This window comes from Anser anser, assembly GCF_964211835.1.
Source record: "Anser anser genome assembly, chromosome: Z".
Lineage (NCBI taxonomy): Eukaryota > Metazoa > Chordata > Aves > Anseriformes > Anatidae > Anser > Anser anser.
The window spans coordinates 36,948,090-36,966,112 of NC_139723.1; the positions used below are offsets into that span (position 1 = coordinate 36,948,090).

The 18,023-nt window shown below is 34.8% G+C and overlaps 1 protein-coding gene across 3 annotated transcripts in view; it reads left to right on the forward strand.

Annotated features, from left to right (window-relative positions):
- Positions 1 to 17,252, forward strand: part of SLC12A2 (solute carrier family 12 member 2) — a 62,740-nt gene extending 45,488 nt beyond the window's left edge. Inside the window, exons 16-27 of one of the 3 annotated variants that reach the window (XM_083819187.1) lie at positions 275 to 386; positions 2,207 to 2,347; positions 2,577 to 2,683; positions 5,152 to 5,231; positions 6,609 to 6,749; positions 7,452 to 7,499; positions 8,935 to 9,057; positions 9,226 to 9,337; positions 9,785 to 9,871; positions 11,760 to 11,895; positions 13,343 to 13,410; positions 14,324 to 17,252. In XM_083819187.1, coding sequence (XP_083675313.1) covers positions 275 to 386; positions 2,207 to 2,347; positions 2,577 to 2,683; positions 5,152 to 5,231; positions 6,609 to 6,749; positions 7,452 to 7,499; positions 8,935 to 9,057; positions 9,226 to 9,337; positions 9,785 to 9,871; positions 11,760 to 11,895; positions 13,343 to 13,410; positions 14,324 to 14,459 — 1,291 coding nt within the window. In that variant the 3' untranslated portion in view covers positions 14,460 to 17,252. The remainder of the gene's footprint in view (positions 1 to 274; positions 387 to 2,206; positions 2,348 to 2,576; positions 2,684 to 5,151; positions 5,232 to 6,608; positions 6,750 to 7,451; positions 7,500 to 8,934; positions 9,058 to 9,225; positions 9,338 to 9,784; positions 9,872 to 11,759; positions 11,896 to 13,342; positions 13,411 to 14,323) is intronic. The other 2 variants (XM_083819188.1, XM_083819189.1) reach the window with 2 other exon arrangements.
- The last annotated feature ends 771 nt before the right edge of the window (positions 17,253 to 18,023 follow it).

Genomic DNA, 18,023 nt, shown 5'->3' on the forward strand with positions numbered 1-18,023 from the left:
CTCTGACTTAGTTTTGTCTAAAATCAATTTCTGATCATCTTAAATATGTAAATTTTCACACTGAGTGTGGTTACTACTGGAACCAGTTAATCTTAAGTCTGACAGTTGTCAAACATCTTTTTCTTCATTTAAATCTTTTAAAAATAGATGAGGTTACAACATCAACAGTAAGGATCGTGTTCTTAGGACCAATATTTAGAAGAAACTTTTCAATTAACTAAACCTTTAGATAAAATGAATTCTAACTTCCCCCCAACTGTATTCACAATTGTAGGCCTCAGTGCTTAATTATGACAGGTGCTCCAAATGCACGTCCAGCTTTGCTTCACCTTGTCCATGCTTTCACCAAAAATGTGGGCTTGATGATCTGTGGTCATGTACATATGGTAAGTGTATTCTATCTAACTTTAAAGTTACCTTACTGTGACCTTTCTTTTTTGCTTTTTTTAATTTCAACAAATCTGTCTTTCATTAAGTGAAAGGTATTAGTATCCTGAGATGTGCAAAAATCTTACTAGTAGGATATACTCTTGTAGGGGTCATCCCCATTCCCAGCTAGCTGTGCTGCCACGTTAGGGAAGCTTTGAAAGTTATGTTAGCTGCCATAACTTTCAATGTGGTATGCTTTGCATCATCCACTTGTAGTTAAAGGAAAGTCTTGTACTGACAGTTGTGCTGTAGGATATGTGGTGGGAGAGGGAGAAAGTTTTCAAAACCAGTACCTTTAATCAGGTGACTTTTAAATACTTAGGAAGCTTTGTAGGAGTAAAGGGAATACTGGATTACAATCTGGGTCTCTTTCTGTCCTTGTCTCATTCAGCCTTACATACTCTGTCATGCTTTGGACAGAGTGGTTTGTCAAAATGACAGTGTCTGGCTCAGTTTCTTTTAAGTGCTCCTGTGAAACAGGTAGATTGATTCCTGAGTATATACTTCTTACAGAGAGTGTTCTAAAATCTTATTGAGCAGTGAATTCAGTATCAATTTAGCTGGTAGTTTAAAATTGCTTTTACCTTTCAGCTAGTTTTTTTATCCCTTCAGTTATCTAATTGGTTTCATTGGTGAGGTGAAACAGCAATGTGAGTAATTATTTCCTCCATTTTTGCTGTTTCTGACCAGCCCTGAGTATTTCACTAGCTTTTCCTCGTTTCCATCAGGATATGATGATTCTGGGTAGGGAGTGAAGGGTTGTTCAATAAGGATGTAATTTCAGCAGTTCTTACTACTTGAAAACAAACAACAGGGGAAAAAAAAAAAGGAAAAAAAAAGGTCCCTTAAAGCACAAGAACAAAACGTGTCTGGTATCTTCTACAGAAGACCAGAAAGGGTTTTGGGGTGGTGGTGGGGAAGGAAGCAAGCTTCATGTAACCATTTTTCAAAATTGCATTGACAGGAGTTGTCTTAACTAATACAAGGTGTCTGTTATACTATGACCCGTAACAAAACCGCAGTTAACTACAGAGTAGCTGTTGCATCTTTGGTAAACATTACTAAATATACTTTAGTATATTAGGATTATGTAGTTGTTGCTAGACATTTTAACACCAGACTTTTTCTGTTGCATCACTAAGATCATTTAAGCAAGTATAACTTTAAGCTTAATCAAGCTTTGTATTTATATATGCTTAGACTTACCAAATTTGCTAAATAAGGCTTGCTTCTGATCTAATGAATGGAAGAGAGCAAATCGAGTTAGTGCAGTCAACAGAGTATGTTTTTAATTAAGCAAATATTGGTCAGTTTGGTCTTGAGAACCTTTTAATTTCAACATATGGATATCTTGGAGGAACACAATGATTCATCCTGGTGCAGGTAGTGGAAAAAAAAAAGTATTTAAAGAGAAGATGACTTTAACGGCAATACATTTCCTACCATCATAGACAGAATTGTGGTCCTATTTTAGATAACCTTCTAAGAAGGCTGGGATTTATCATAAGCAAATGCATGGAGACTTAATTAGCTTCTCACGAATGACGAGTAAGTTAGACTGTCAACAATCCCAGCAGAAACAAGTAGATTATTACACTTCCTTTGTGATAATCTACAAGTGTAGGGAAAACTTGAGCAAACTGGACATTAAGTATATGGACCCTGGAGGGATGCACCCACAATTGCTGAGGTAGCTGGCAGAAAAATAAACAGGGTGTTAACTACTCAATGCTCATAATTCTTACTCACTTTCCTCCGTATTTCCTTATTTTGAAAGGGTCCTCGGAGGCAAGCCATGAAAGAGCTGTCCACTGATTTGGCCAAATATCAACGATGGCTAATTAAAAACAAGATGAAGGCCTTCTATGCACCAGTACATGCAGAGGACTTGAGAGATGGGGGACAGTACTTAATGCAGGTACATCTCTCCCTTCATTTTTCTTAATGAAAGCAATGATGTTGAATGTCAAAAGTGGAAATGTTTTGGTATTTTGCATGCTGGAGTATTTCATTATGTGAAGTTATCTTAAAAATTAGTTTTCTGATTTGAAGAAAAAAATACTTTGCTTCAGTAATATGTTGGGTGTTTTCATTTTAGTTTTTCTTTAAAAAAAAAAAAAAAGACAAACATTTTATGTTCTCTTTAGGCTGCTGGTCTGGGAAGAATGAGACCTAACACCCTTGTTGTTGGGTTTAAGAAAAACTGGAGACAAAGTGATATGAGAGATGTTGAAACCTACATCAATTTATTCCAGTGAGTAGAAGATGTGGATGTGTAGCATTTCTATGCCATTTCAGTACACTTGGTAATAAGTGAAAACTCTTACCTCAATTAGGTCTTTGTTGCATAAGCTCTTGTCTCTGTCAGGTCGATTCAGATTTTCCATATTGTGGATATACTTTTTCCTGATACAGAAATTAATAAGCAACTCTTGATAGCTTAAGCACATCAGATTTCTATGTAGTCACTTTCTGCATGTAGAAGTTATGGCAGTGGTCTGAAATTTAAGAGTTACTGCCTTTAGAAAGGGAATTAGTGCCTTACATGTCTGCTGAATTCATTAAACTATATTTTATATTGAAAGCAGGGTTTTCTCCCTTACTTTCACCCTACGATTTTCAGACAAAATGAACTTCTATGCTGAGGCTCTGTCTTCATTAAACCTTGCCCTAATGTAAGTGAGTGTTGTGCATCTGCAAAAAATACTTTAAAGTAATAAAGTAGCAAAAGTACATGGGAAAGGAAGTCCCTAGTTTACTTTGCCAGTACTGAAATTCAGTCCAGTTCTGGCTAAAAAACTTAATACAATGACTTGTGCTGCTAAAATTTAAGGAAAATACAACTAGCTTTTCTCACTTACAGAGACTTTTTGTTTTCTTTATATGCTGTTTAACTTGTTCTATCAGTACTTTACATTTCTAATTTACTATGCCTAAGAAAGAAAGTTGGGAAGGGGGTTACAGGCAGAGATAAAAGGAAAAACACACACAAACACACATTTTCCCAGTTACTTAAGAGAAAAGCAGGAGAACCAAATGCAATGAAAAAATAAGGCAACGTGTTGGTTAGTTCTTGTTGGTTTTTTTTTCCTAATTTCATTTGGAATGGCTTGTACTAGAAGAACTCTCAGGGCATACAAAGTCAAGTGGTTCTCCACATCCCAAAGAGAAACCTTAGGAGGTAAACATCGTATTTCAAGCATATTTTCAGAAATTTCCTGGGAAATTGAATGTTACTAAAGTTCACAATAGAAATACACTTAATATGTGTTCAGCTACTTCCAGCAAAGCAGGGCTCATCATGCATAACGGATTCTTGGGAAGACAAGCATCATTGCTTCAAACATCTCTCCATTCCTCCTTCTTTACCTCAGTTTTTATTGCTGAGCACGGCAACATGTGATATAGGACATCCATTTTACCAATTTGTGTCAGCTGTTCTGGCTGTGTCCCAGCTTCATCTTGTTCACCCCCAGTCTCCTTGCTGTCAGGGCAGCATGAGAAGCTGAAAAGTCCTTGGCTCTATGTAAGCACTCCTCTGCAACAACTAAAAACATTGGTGTGTAATCAGCACTATTTTCATTAAAATTCCAAAGCACAGCATCATCTGAGCCTCTACAAAGAAAACTAGCTCTATCCTAGCCACAACCATAACAATAAAATATGCTGATACTTTGAACACTTCTCTTTAAAATCAGTAAGGCTTGATAAAAAGTGTTCACTGAGTGAAATCTTGCGGAATTTCTGTCTATGTGAATAATGTGGAGTTTTAATTACAGCAACTAATTCAGAAGTATTTATAAGACTGATTAATGACTAATGCAAACTGTATCATAGGATCACAGAATAGTTGGGGTTGGAAGGGACCTCTGCCATGGGCAGGGACACCTCCCACCAGACCAGGTTGCTCAAAGCCCCATCCAGCCCGGCCTTGAACCACCTTCAGGAATGGGGCATCCACAGCTTCTCTGGGCAACCTGCTCCAGTGCCTCACCATCCCCAGAGTGAAGAATTTCTTCTGAATATCTGATGTAAACAATATCATAAATGAGGGTAGATTAAGTTTATAATTCTTTCAGTCTTAAATCTTTCAGTCTTAAATCTTTGGGATTTCTTTGTCCTTCATTTTACTCAGACTTTAATCCAGGCTTTTATTCAGTCCTTTTGCTTGTTTCTAAAATCATGAAGTTTTCTCTTTTAGTTTCTTTTTTAAAGGAGCAAATTCCTTCCCCTCCAGATATAATGGAAATAAGCATGTGATAGCTAACTTATAACTATTTTGATTATAACTTCTTGGCTTCCTTTAATACCCAGGTGTCTTGGAAATTCATAACTCACAGATGGAGATCTCAAATCTGACATCTCACCCGACATCAGTATTTATAGTTACCAATGTATCTTGTCATCTGTGCACATCTCAGTTGATCTCTTATTTTTTATTTGATGCACAGTGGTTAAATAAGTACTAGATCTACTTTTATTTAATCACTGTTTTATATAGGGGAGCGAGGAAAAGGGAATAGAAATACTGTGTGTTGCTTTTCAAGATAAGTGACCTGCAGTTGGTGGTTTAGAACTGAAACTTAGATTATTACATAAATGTGTGATTTGAGAGTTTAAATGGCAACATATAAACACTGAAATCTGTTCAGAGGGTGTGTAAAGTAGCTCTTTTGGGAAGGAAGAGGTAGTAACATGTTTGATTTTTTTTGTTTCGTTTAGTGATGCCTTTGACATTCAGTATGGTGTGGTTGTCATCCGACTGAAGGAGGGCTTGGACATTTCCCACCTTCAGGGACAAGGTGAGATTTATTGTTTTCTTTAGCTTGTAAGCTTTTTCCCTTTTAATACCATTTCATGAAGATACTAATGAAGATAAATTACTTAGAAAAAAATAGAAAAATGCACAAAGGCAAAAAAAAACCCACCCTACTCTTCATAGAATAAAAATCATTGAAATGAGTAAGCCTGAAATGTGTAATAAAAATAGCGCATGTTTAAAGACAGAATTTGTTTTTCTGTGCATTTCAACTATCTGTATTTGTAAGCTGTTGCTTCCCAGAGACCTACTATTTTACTGAAACACAGAGGCTACCAAATTGGCATCAAGTACTTAAAATTTCTAGACTTGGGTTGTATGATCAGATACTCTGGGTCAGGTGTAAGGTGTTCCCTTCTTCCCTCCTACCCCAGTGTAGTTTGGAGACCTCAACAGTAGTCAGCCTTAAGTTTGGAATTGTATCAGGAAGGTCTTTGTGTTCACTGATATCCACCAACTCCTAGGTTGCTTCAACTCTGGCAGCCATCAAGTAACTCTACTGAAGCCAAGCATGGAAAAAAGCTGTGAGACACTTTCTGGTCTCTGCCTTGTGTAAAGCTCATCCTTTACTTGGAGTTAGTTTACAATCTTCTTTTGTATGGAAAATAATTCACCATTTTTTCTTCTATGGTTGTAAATAAAAAGATCTTGATGTGAGATGCTATTAGTAGTGTAACGCAATTAATCTAACAGTAGAAAATGCAATACCTTTACTACGCATTTCAAACTTAGGGCATCTTGACAACATTAGGTTCACACTGTCCAGTCTTCTGTGATTGGTGATACTGGTGATACTCTGGCATCAGCAGTTGTCTCTTGTACTTAGTGTTTTTCCTGCTAAAATCTATCTGATTTTTTTTGTAACAGGCTTTTTTTCCTTCAAAGGAAGGAAATGTTTGCTACCATGTGAAATACTTCTAGCTAATGTTTCTATTTAGCTCCTATTTTCAAATCTTATTTATACTAGATGTACTGTGTCTTCACAGTTCTACACTTGGAAAAAAATTAGCATGTACAAAATAAATTATTATAATGGTAATTAGTACAAGCATAACAAGTGTCCTTCCCACCGGGGAATTGATATTAGGTAGCTCTGTTTTAGGTTTAGCCTGTGGTAATACAATTAAAACTCAAAATCGGTGAAGGAAGTAGCAGAAAATAAAAGCTCTGTTCAGGAGAGGTGCCTCTTTGTACTTTGAAACAGTTTGTATATATTATTTTGCCTTTTTTTCCTTGTAACAGCGTGCTAGTTGCAGTGCAGTTTAACCAACTGCAAACCACCTCAGTAGATACATGCCTTTGTCTTACTCCATTTGGGACAAATAAGTAACTTATATTGTGGTTCTTTGTTTTCCCAAAGAAGAGTTACTATCATCTCAAGAAAAATCTCCATGTTCCAAGGATGTCATAGTAAAAGTGGATTATAGCAAGAAGGCTGAGACTGATACTTCTATAGCTTTTGTTCCATCGTCTAGTGAGAGAACTCCTGCTCTACATAAAGGTAACTTCCTAGTTAGCAGTGAAATTTGAGTTCTTATTCCTTGTAGTTCTTATTCTTTTTCTATCTTGTTCCTTCTTCAGTCTCTTTCATCCTCCCAAGGAATTAAAAAGGTTTTTGTTGTGTTTGTGGAACAGAGAAGCATGTCATGCTTTTCTAGCTGTTGATGTCTAATTACTCATATTTTGCTTTAGAGACTACAGGATGTAAAAAAATCTTCATGACCTAAATAAAAACAGGTGGTGGATTATGATCTACGATACACTTTTTGTTTTTGTTAATGAGATTGAGTGCTATTAAAAATTGCTTGAGAAGGCCACACAGCTGTGTATTGCATGATTTTTAAGGCTGCTAACTTTATGAAGGTGCTTTTTACCTCAGACTAGAACATTTTATTATATGGATGTTAACAGACACAAATCATTCAGGATTCTTTGACATATGACAATAACCAACTTTCTTCTCTTTAAAGTAAAACCTTGAATTAACTGAAGTATTTGGGTGAGAAATATGATTAATTTAAAAAAAATACAAATCAATTATCAGGACATGATTCTCAGGACTCTGTGTGCTTTTCTTTGTATGAAAATTCATTTCATTCTACATCTTTATTTTCTTTTTGTTTATTTTATAGACTAGTAGTATTTTCATTAACATCGCAAAGGAAATTAACCTTTTTATTTTATATCTTTAAAAATCTTCCAGAGGAGGACGAGGATGGAAAGACTCCAGCACAACCACTGTTGAAAAAAGGCAGGCATTTTCCACCTTTCGTTAAATCATTCTTTTGCATTGTTAATTTCAGTTTTCCTTTTGCACTCCTTTCTACACATACATTTGAGAAAGAAAAATATCAGCCATGCAAGCTTAATTCTTTTTTCATATTTGGGAATGTGTTTTATCTGTAGGGATTAGGTTGTGGAAAAATAAAGCTTTTGGAAATTACTAGAAGTTCCTACTGAGAAAGGATCATTCATGTGTCTAAGATATGAATGTATCTGGGTCCTTACTTGATTTAGATGTAGTGGAAGAGCTCCATCAGTCTGCTCAGAAAAATTCTAAAGCCGTAGGTGTTGCTCTGTTCAGAATTGCTCAAAAGCTTGCAAAGCAAAGAATAATACAGCCAGTCAGTGAGATTAACATCCGAAATAAAGTGCAGTAGTAATTTAAATAAACAGCATTTTCAGAGGTGAATTAAACAGCTTTCACTTATTGGTTTATTTCAAACTTTTATGAGAGTTAAGCACAAGTCTTTTGCTTTACCAAAGATGCCTCTTACTTTTTTGATGTTTTCTTCATAATTTCAAAAGCCATAAGCTGTTTCAATAATGAAAAGTGATATTACATCTTGAACCACAAGATGGCAGTTTGGAAGAAGTCCCAGTGTACAGTAAAATAGAATATTAATACAAATCAGTCACAGATGTACTCTAAATTTAAAAATTCCTAATAAAATAAAGACTGAGATGAATATCAAACTCCTGGTTCTTGTTAAAATTCAGGTTTTAACTAAGGGAAAGGAGTTAAGTTTTATTTTGTTTTTTAAATAATTACTTAATTTTATTTGTATAATCTCATTGAAAATGCCAATATTGGATTTGCTGAGAACAATAAAATAACTTCATTGCACAAAATAGTCTATATTGTGCTTCAGAGCCTTGCACATGGGAAACTAACTTAAGGAATCCTATGTTTTGTAAAAAGATGAATTAGCTCTTTTTTCATCCATGCACTTAAAGGTAAAATGGATTTGAAGAAACAGTGCTTAGGAGATAGTGTTTCCTTTTACATTAGCATCAAGATGAGTTTCAGGGAAATTCTTATCTACAAGAGGTAGCAACAGTGCATTACTGAACGCTATGAAGTGTGTACGAAATGTTAATGTCTGGGCAAATGAGTGTATAAAAATCTTGCAAATCTCTTGTTTGTCAAATGTGTGCTAAATGAATTGGAGGCTTAAATCTTTAACTTATAAAATTAATTTAGGGAGTTTGTGGACTCCATAAATACAGCTCAGTTGATACCCATTTAATCAATAGTGGAATCTGGGGAAAATAGTTTAAATGTTGTTTTTTAATTAATTTATAACTTGGAGAAGTTATAATCAAATAAGTTATGTTGCATTTGAATTTAGGGGTTATTAAGAAAAACACTTTAAAAATGAAATGCCATCACTCTTTCTTTCCAGATTCAAAGAGTCAATCTTCTCCTTTAAATGTGGCTGACCAAAGACTTCTCGATGCAAGTACTCAGTTTCAGAAGAAACAGGGCAAAAGCAATATTGATGTGTGGTGGCTGTTTGATGACGGAGGTAACATACTTAATACTTCTAAAAGCATGTGTTGAGAAGACTTAGTGATTTTGAATTAATTGGTAATTATTTTTCAGTCAGTTCATATATAGGTTACAAGTTTGTACTGTTAAACTCTATGTGATGCTGTGTTTTCTGATACATTCTCAAATTCTGGTTAAAATGCAGGTTTGACATTGTTGATTCCATATCTTATTACAACCAAGAAAAAATGGAAAGACTGTAAGATCAGAGTGTTCATTGGTGGAAAAATAAACAGAATTGATCATGATAGAAGAGCGTAAGTTTACCTTTATAATTTTCATTTAAAATGCTAGAAGAACATGTTAAACAGTAGATGACTTACTCTTACGAGTAGCCTTCTTTCAATTGTTATTTGGCAGAGATGTAACCGTATTCTATTCTTGCTCTCCAAGAAAGTTCCATTGCTACCAGATTGTGTTGGATGAGTTACCTCTTGTTAAACTAGTATTTCTGTGGCATTTTCTGACAGTAATGTTTTCTCTTTGTTAAATATTGTTTGGGAGAGCTTTAAGGGAGAGTTTTTACTTTATTTGGGAAAAGAATAATAGTGTATTGTTGATTTATAGCTGTAAGCCAGGTTTGTATAATGTTATTTAGACAATTTAACACTTCTGTTGCCTTTTTAAGCTATTTTTCTTATCTGTTTACCCTGTTAAATAATTAAAAATCCAAACATGTGTAAAGGCTTGCTTTTCTGATACAGGATGGCTACCCTGCTCAGCAAATTTCGGATAGACTTCTCAGACATCATGGTTCTTGGAGATATTAATACTAAGCCAAAGAAAGAAAAGTAAGTCTCAAAACAGAAACAAAAAAGCTCATTTGTTAGTTGAGTTCTTGATCTATTTCATGAATTAGAATAGTTACTTACTATATAATGTGAACATGGTGTTGTTACATGTTCACAAAAATCAAGGAAATAAACTAAGCAAGAACTCTTACACTCAAGAATATACAATTCTGCTTTTTATGTATTTTTTAACTCTCTTGCCTTTAGATTGTAATCTTAAACTTGAAAAGGCAGGCAGGTAGGAAAATGGACTTAATCTTACGTGGATGCTTACATGTAATGATGTCTTGTCTTCAAATAGCCTGGTCTATTTTTCTTTCTTCTGTTTTAAATTCACATTGACATTTAAGTTACATGTCTATGATTGTACATGTGATACTGATTTTCCATTTTTAAAAAGTGCTAGTTGTATAGAACATACCAAGTAACTAAAATGGTAGAGTACTTCTGGCACTCTGATACTTTTGGATGTCTTTGTTCTTGGGAGTCTGCTACTGTGAAATGCATAAACTTAAAATTAATTCTCAATTATGCATTAAAAGTTGAGACTGTAGAATTTCAGAGAACTCATGAATAACTTCTGTGAATGAAAATTATTTCTTCTGAGAGCATTTTTATTTGTCTCAGTGGAAACATTTTCCACAATAAATCCAAAAGCTGCTTGAGAAATCCAGTCGGAGTTAACAATAGCTGTAAATTAACTAGAAAAAAAAAGATTTATCTGTAATATTTTCTGTGCTGTACAGTAGAATATTGTTAACGGTTAGTTTTGTTCTGTCAAAAAGTAGCAGTTTGTTTTTTTTTTTTGTAATGAAGGTGAAGTCATTGTGTCAACTAACTCAGTAAAGACCACCAAGGGCAAGAAAAAATACCCTTATAATGTGATAGTTTACTAGAGGACAGGAACACCTCAGGTTGAAAATGGTCATGGGGGAGTAACTACTGTAACTGCATGGAAGCTTAGGTGTTAAACATAATGATATTACAGTATATACTAAGTGGTAGTTTTTTAACTTTCCAAACTATAATTAGCAACTACAGAAGCTTGTCAATACCTTATGTTCTTTATGAAAGGGAGAAAAGCGTCAGAATTCCTTATTCCATTGGACATAAAGCATACATTTCATTGTGCTCTGCGAAATTGTTTTTACTTTTCTGACTTCTCACATCTTAGGGCTATTCAAAGACAAGTTCTCTCTCTCGAAGCAGCCTTAGTTTGATGCTTAAGTATTGTAATGTGGATAGAGGAAAGTAGACGAGAAGGATCAAAATATGGGTAGAAAAAGCTGCTTTTATAGAAGTGAATGCCTTTTTGGCCTTCAGAAGATTTTCTTTTAAAGTTCCTGCTAAATGTCCAGGTGAAATCAAAATAACAGTTCACATTCTAAAAAGAAATATAACAGCAAGACAAGATGGCTCTGCTTATTGGGATTTGAATGTAGGTCTTAAACTGTATTGGAAAGATCAAAAAAGCAACATGAAAATGTAGCTAAAAACCTTAATGGCACTGGCATGAGACCTGATAGCAGTCTGGTGCTTTTTACTCTGTGACATGTAAGCTCCTCTTTCAAACCTAATTTGGAAGAAGCTGTTGTTAGTGATTCGTTCTATGTATTTTCTAAGCTAGTATCTTCAGCTTTAGAACAATTGCAGTAAAATTATTTAGCAAAACTTTTGCAGTGAATAGTACAAACAAACTCCTACAGATGTCACTAATTGTAATGTTTGCCTTTACCTTTTGTATGGCCTGTGCACAGCTGATTGTGTGCAAATAGTTTGTTCATTTTTGTGGTATTAAAATGTACTTTCTAATAGCATGAAAGTAATTGCTGACATACAGACTAGTGTCATATACGTTTTAATATGTCTATTCATATAATCATTCCAGTATTGCAGCTTTTGAGGAAATGATAGAGCCCTTCAGACTTCATGAAGATGATAAAGAACAAGAAGTTGCAGATAAAACGAAGGAGGATGAACCATGGAGGATAACAGATAATGAACTTGAGCTTTATAAAACAAAGGTTCTGTATTCCTTAGCTTGTTATGTTAAACATTGTAAAGTGTTTTTTCATCTACTGTATTTGTGCATGTGATATTGTCAAACTGATTCTTGTTATTTTACCTCTTCTATAGCAGCTTTTATGAATAACTAGGGGAAAACAGCATCTAAAACCAGTTGGGGGGGGCACGGTAAAAAAAAAAAAAAAACTGTTCCTGTTTCTGTCATTGCAGGTTCTAAACTGATATCCCACAGGGTTTTAGCAGTTCATTTAGAACACTAAGCTATATTCAGCTCTTCCTGATGTTTTGTTTAGTTGAGCCCAGACTACCCTTTGGTGCTTCATTATTTAAAATCAACACACAGGTAACTGTGTTGTTAAGGAGCAGTTGAAGGTTTGACTTCTTTTTCCCAAATGGTTGTGCGCTGTAGACATGGGAGGCATTCCTCATTCTTCCATCAGTGTTTCTGTGGAGGACACTCAAGCAGCATCCCATAACAGGATACAGATACACCCATGTATCTAAAGAAAAGACTGGTTAAAGCTTCGGTGATCTGAAGTTCTTCACTTTTTTCACTTTCACCTCTTTTTTTTTTGTATTCCTGTCTTGATTTTTACAACTTCTGTGATTATTTGCAGTAGAGAAGAAACAGGAATAGTCGGTCACTCTGTATTGTAAGTGTAAAAAGCAGGGATACAATTAACATGTACGTACAGATTGGCAGCTGATGGCAGGATCTCGTAACTGCATATTATGCAGGGACTAGAGGAAAGACTTTATAATTAATGAGCTGCATGATGTCTTGCTGTGACTTATGCCTTACCCCCAAAACTCTTTTTCAATGAGATAATAGCAGCGATGTATTCTTTTGTCTCCTGATAGCTTATTTGTTTCTGCCAACACTATCCAGCAGGCTAGCAGGACTTCTGCTGACATGAGAACAGCAGAACTGTAAGAAATAGCTGCAAGTTAGTTGACATACAAGAACTAAAAATGACTATATGAATGCAAGCTAAGAAAAATCATCAGTAGGAGGAAGGGGAGGAGCTGCTTAAGATGTTAAGAAAGGACAGAGTACTAAATAAGGAGATACATTATGGAGAAGGGCTTCACTGCAGTAACACCACCTTGATCTGAGCTTACGGGATATAGCTAAGGGAACCTCGAAGAGAGCATAGAGGGCTCTTGCTTCCAGCAGCTGCAGAGGGATGGTATCATTAGAAGAACAATCTTAAACTTAGCTTACAAGGTACTTGATTTTCACGTTAGGCTTACCACTTTCTTTTCTCTCAGCTTTGGAACCATAGGTACTTCGGGAAAGCAAGCAAGATACCAACCTGAGGGGGCAAACACATGCTTACTCGAAATGACTCACACCAATTAACTATAACTGTTCTTATATTGATTAAATGAATTTTTTGCAGTTTCTGTAGAGGATTTTCCTAACAAGTTTCATTTTAATTACAGACTTATCGCCAGATTAGGCTAAATGAGTTGCTGAAAGAACATTCGAGTACAGCTAACATAATTGTCATGTAAGTAAATGATTTTTATTCTTATCTTAATTGATGCAGAACTGTGTGTACTGTAAATGTGTAAGTACAGGTCAGGAAAAAGACTGGTTTGGCATTGAAGTATGGAAAAGTACTCAAGGAGGTTTCAGAGCTGGAAGTGTTTTAGAAATACAGAGTTAGTATGATCCATGCAAAATGGCCTGTGTAGCTTGATCATTCTGATATGCTACTTCAGATGATTACCTCCACATTCCTGGTGCAGCTTGGGATTCTCACATTGGTTCTACTCCCACATGCCAACTATCCCCACCTTTCTCAAGTCCTTCATCTCAATTTTTTTGTAGGTGATCTCTGTAGATAGTGGTAGCAGTGTTGTCTGATGATGGATTTCCATGGAACTACTTTTGGGATAAGCAAGGAAGACACAGAATGTGTTTTTTCACTGATTTCCTTGAGGATGCTGCTTCAGAGCTCTACGAAGTGGTACCACAAGCAAATTTTGAACAGGGCAAATAAACTTCCAGGAGTTTTTTGTTACTGTTTTTTGAAAGAAAATAGTATGGCATTCTTTGGAAAGAGAGACTCTGAGAAGGAATATTAGACTGCATCCAACCTAGTAGCATAAGAAAAAGCAGTATTTTAAAATCCTCAGGAGTCTTTAAATATATATGTATGTCTCATTGAGGAGAATTTCCCCTGAAGCTGCCTGAATTAGATGGTGGTGAGAAGCCAGAAGTGAGGTGTGAGTAGATCCTGTAGTGCTTAACATAACAAGCTCTTCAACTCATTAACTAAGTTCTGAGGAAAAAACAAAAACCAAAAAGGTTAGGAAATTTGACTTAGTATCTATCTCTTTGCAGAATCATACTTTCGTTTTCATATGATATGACTTGCACTTGTTACAGGTTTAACTGTTCTTTTTTGTGTATTTTAGGAGTTTGCCAGTTGCACGAAAAGGTGCAGTTTCTAGTGCACTATACATGGCCTGGTTAGAAGCTCTTTCTAAAGATCTGCCACCGATTCTCCTTGTTCGTGGGAATCATCAGAGTGTTCTTACCTTCTATTCCTAAGAGTACTGCACAGGGGACAGCTATGATGACATGGTACTTCAGTGCCCGGGGAGACTGACTGACATGGTCTATAGATTCTTAACATCACAAAGGCAAAAAGTGACTCTTCTTTCACTATTTCACTGACTTGAAAGCACACAAGGAAAGTCAATGTATTCCTAAAGTTGTGACATCTTCAGTTTATTTTATATTTTCTGTAATTTAATCTTGCTTAATGGGGGAGGATTCCTTGTTAGACTGAAGAACAAGACAAGCTTTTTGTTTGCTATTTGAATAGCAGCAATAAAAGTGTTTTATTTTTAATCAATGAAAGGATTATAGATTTATAAAAGCCTTTTAGCCTTGAGGTGCCTTCTGAAATTAACCAAATCTCATCCACGTACATCCTATTTTGTAAATTTATATAGAATGTCAAAATCTGCCTTCAACTAAGACTTTAGATCGGACTTCCTTTAGTTTTTAATCTCTTCCATATTACGATAAAAATGAATGCTGCTTTTCAGTCTTCCATTGAGCTATTAGTTCTTAGTACTGTATGTTTTCTATTGTCAGAAAGTTTTGTTTTTATTATTATTATTATTTTATCTGTTAGATTTAAAGGTGAGAATTGGGGCAGGTCAATTGAACTAAGACAAATTCCTGCTGTCAGGACTCTGTACCACCAAATTTTGTAACAGTTAAAATAAAATCAAACAGTTAAAATAAAACTACATTGTCAGAGGATCCTCTTCTCAAATTTGACATTGTGTACTTCCTTGGCATTAGTCTGAAATACACAGCTAAGGTTAGCTGACTTGGTGAAGGATGCTGTGTAAATCTATAGCTCTAGTTAGAAGCAATTCATCTTAACAGACAAAGGCCATTTATCTCCTGAAAAATTGGAAGAAAGAAAAAATCCTGTCCTAGTTCTTGGCCTATTAATGTTTTGGTGTCACTTACAACTTAATTTGAAACAAAACTCAACTTAAGGCTTAAATGGGGATAATATGAGCAATGTGATACTATCTGACAGAAAACAGTAAACACTATGTGGAATCTTGCTATCCGATATAAAAAGCAAAAGCTAAAGTTCTCTCGCGTTTTTCAACAAATGGTTAAAAGGACCACTAGTTACTAGGGGAGATGTTTTTAGTCAATTCACTCAAGTTGTGAGAAAATACACTTAGTCTTATTAAAAGATACTCAGGTTTGATCATCTGCCAGTTTAGATTTTTTCCATACATTCTACTTTATACATTTTCTATGTTCAATCAAGAAACTGCCAATCTTGTGTGCCCTTTCATTGTATATTTTGACAACTTCATAATTTAGTCTACTATGAACACCTACACAAGAAATTACACTTGAGCCTTTATACAAAGGTAAAATGTGAACTGTTTTTAAATTCCTATATATTTTGGACAGAAAGGATTGCCTAAAAACATTTCACAAGCTTTTGATATTAGCATTGGACATGCTACTGGATCAGTTTACCAGTGCTTCAGTGACTTTCATTTAAGGATGCACAGAAAAGGTGTATTATGCTAAATACGAGATCAAATTGAAATGTACCCCTTTCTTTTTGAAGGACAAAGCAATTAGTCATTATGTGGCAAGGTAGAGCTTCAAGTTGTTATGATTCAAGATGTAAAAAAAAATCTACACAGTGCAGTGTATGCTGTTGTCAATTTCTTGTTGAACTGCAAATTTTTTTCCATTTGTTTCTATCAATTGGATTTGAGTCTATTGAATCATTTCACTTTAAAAAAAACAAGAACATGCATGTTTTGCTGCTAAGTGTGAGAAAACTGATGCCAGCATGAACTCAGCTTGTTAAAATAAACATAAGACAGTTTGCAGTAAAAGTGCTACTTCCTCCCAAGTGAGGGGGTGGAAATCAGAATAACCATTGTGTCTACTACAGATTTTACCATGGTTGTTGGGGGATATGGATATCACATTGTGAATATGGAATCATTGCCATGATTTTTCTTGTTTTGTGGGTTATGTTATTTTGAACAGATGGACAGTAAGGCATGGACATAGTGCTGCTATCTTAAAAAAAAAAAGTGCACAGGTACACTTATTTAAAAGTTTTTTTTTGCCCATTCAGGAAACCATTGCTTGTGATCTGTAACACAGAAACCAAATGAAGTGTCTGTATACATGCATATATGTGTATAAAATTATATAAAATATATCTAAATATGCATATGGGGATAGTTAGGGTAATGTCTGTGAAATATGTAGGATGCTTTTCACATATGCACTCTCAGAAGTCCACTAATGCTAGGCACAAGGTCAAGTTTCAAGATTATTTGCTACACTAAAACTTCAACAGGTAATAGTAATTGTTAGCAACAAATGTCAGTTAGTGGCAGTCGTTCCAACTTCTGCTTTGATTTTGATGCCAAATTTAATTATGTTCCAATCGTTAATTACTTGAAAAATGAAATATCACTGACACATGAAAATTCATACTTTCTATAGATTAGGTTTCTTTGTATGGGTTTAGAAAGTCAGCAATGGCTGGTGAAAATCAATTATTTATTTGCTCACTCTATTTGTATTTAGGTTTCCTTTTACATACATTCTTTTTATATGCTTTTCTGACATTACATATTTAAAAATAACTGAAAATAATTTAAAGATTTGAGCGTTAGTGGGTAATGACCCACTTGGTTTGAAGATGTAATATTTGATACTGTACTGTAACTGTCACACACAAATGCTTTTCTAATGTTTTAACGTAACTATTGCAGTTAATACTTTGTACCATGGGGATGTCACTGCAATAAAAGGAGATGAATTCAATACAACTGTCTTGTCTAAAGAAAAAACCTTTTATTGGTAAAGGATAGTGAATTGTGCTCATAATTTAACCAAGTAATTATAAAAATGTTACCTGATACATGGATCTGCTTATTGTATACATCTGATATTTCACCTGTTGTTGTGGAATTTGTATGGGACTATTACTAAAAGGAATATAGGTATAAGGTATAATATAGGTATAAGGAATATATATCTATTTGTTCACAGGTGGAATGCTTGCCACTAGCCGGAAGGATTATTTTTCATATGCAACCAACACTTTGATATGTCATTAGAAATTTTAGAGAGCAGAACAGACAATGGGGACCAATCAGCAATATGCAGTATGTTTAAGCTGGAATAGTAGTATCAGAAAATATGTTCCTATTACAAATGGAACTTGTGAAAGACTGTCTAACTCCTCTCTCAAGGTAGTTACCCACTGGGATGTGAGGAAGTAAGTAGGGAAAATAATTTTGACATTCAGTGCCAAAGCCACTTGTAAGCAAGACAAGCTTGGGTTTAGCTATGTTATGTATATTCAGCTAGGAACTAGTTATGAAATTTAAGCTTGAAAGCAAAATTACAAATTGTAAGTTGTGTTCTCATATAAGATAATACTTAGAATCACTAAAGAACTTAACCTCATTAATTTTGGTGTTTCCTAGTACAGCTCAATGACTCTTAACTGTTATTTAAAAATCAGTGATCTGAAATTATTAGGGGTTAATCTGTCCTCAATTTACTAAATATCTTTCCCATGTATTTAAA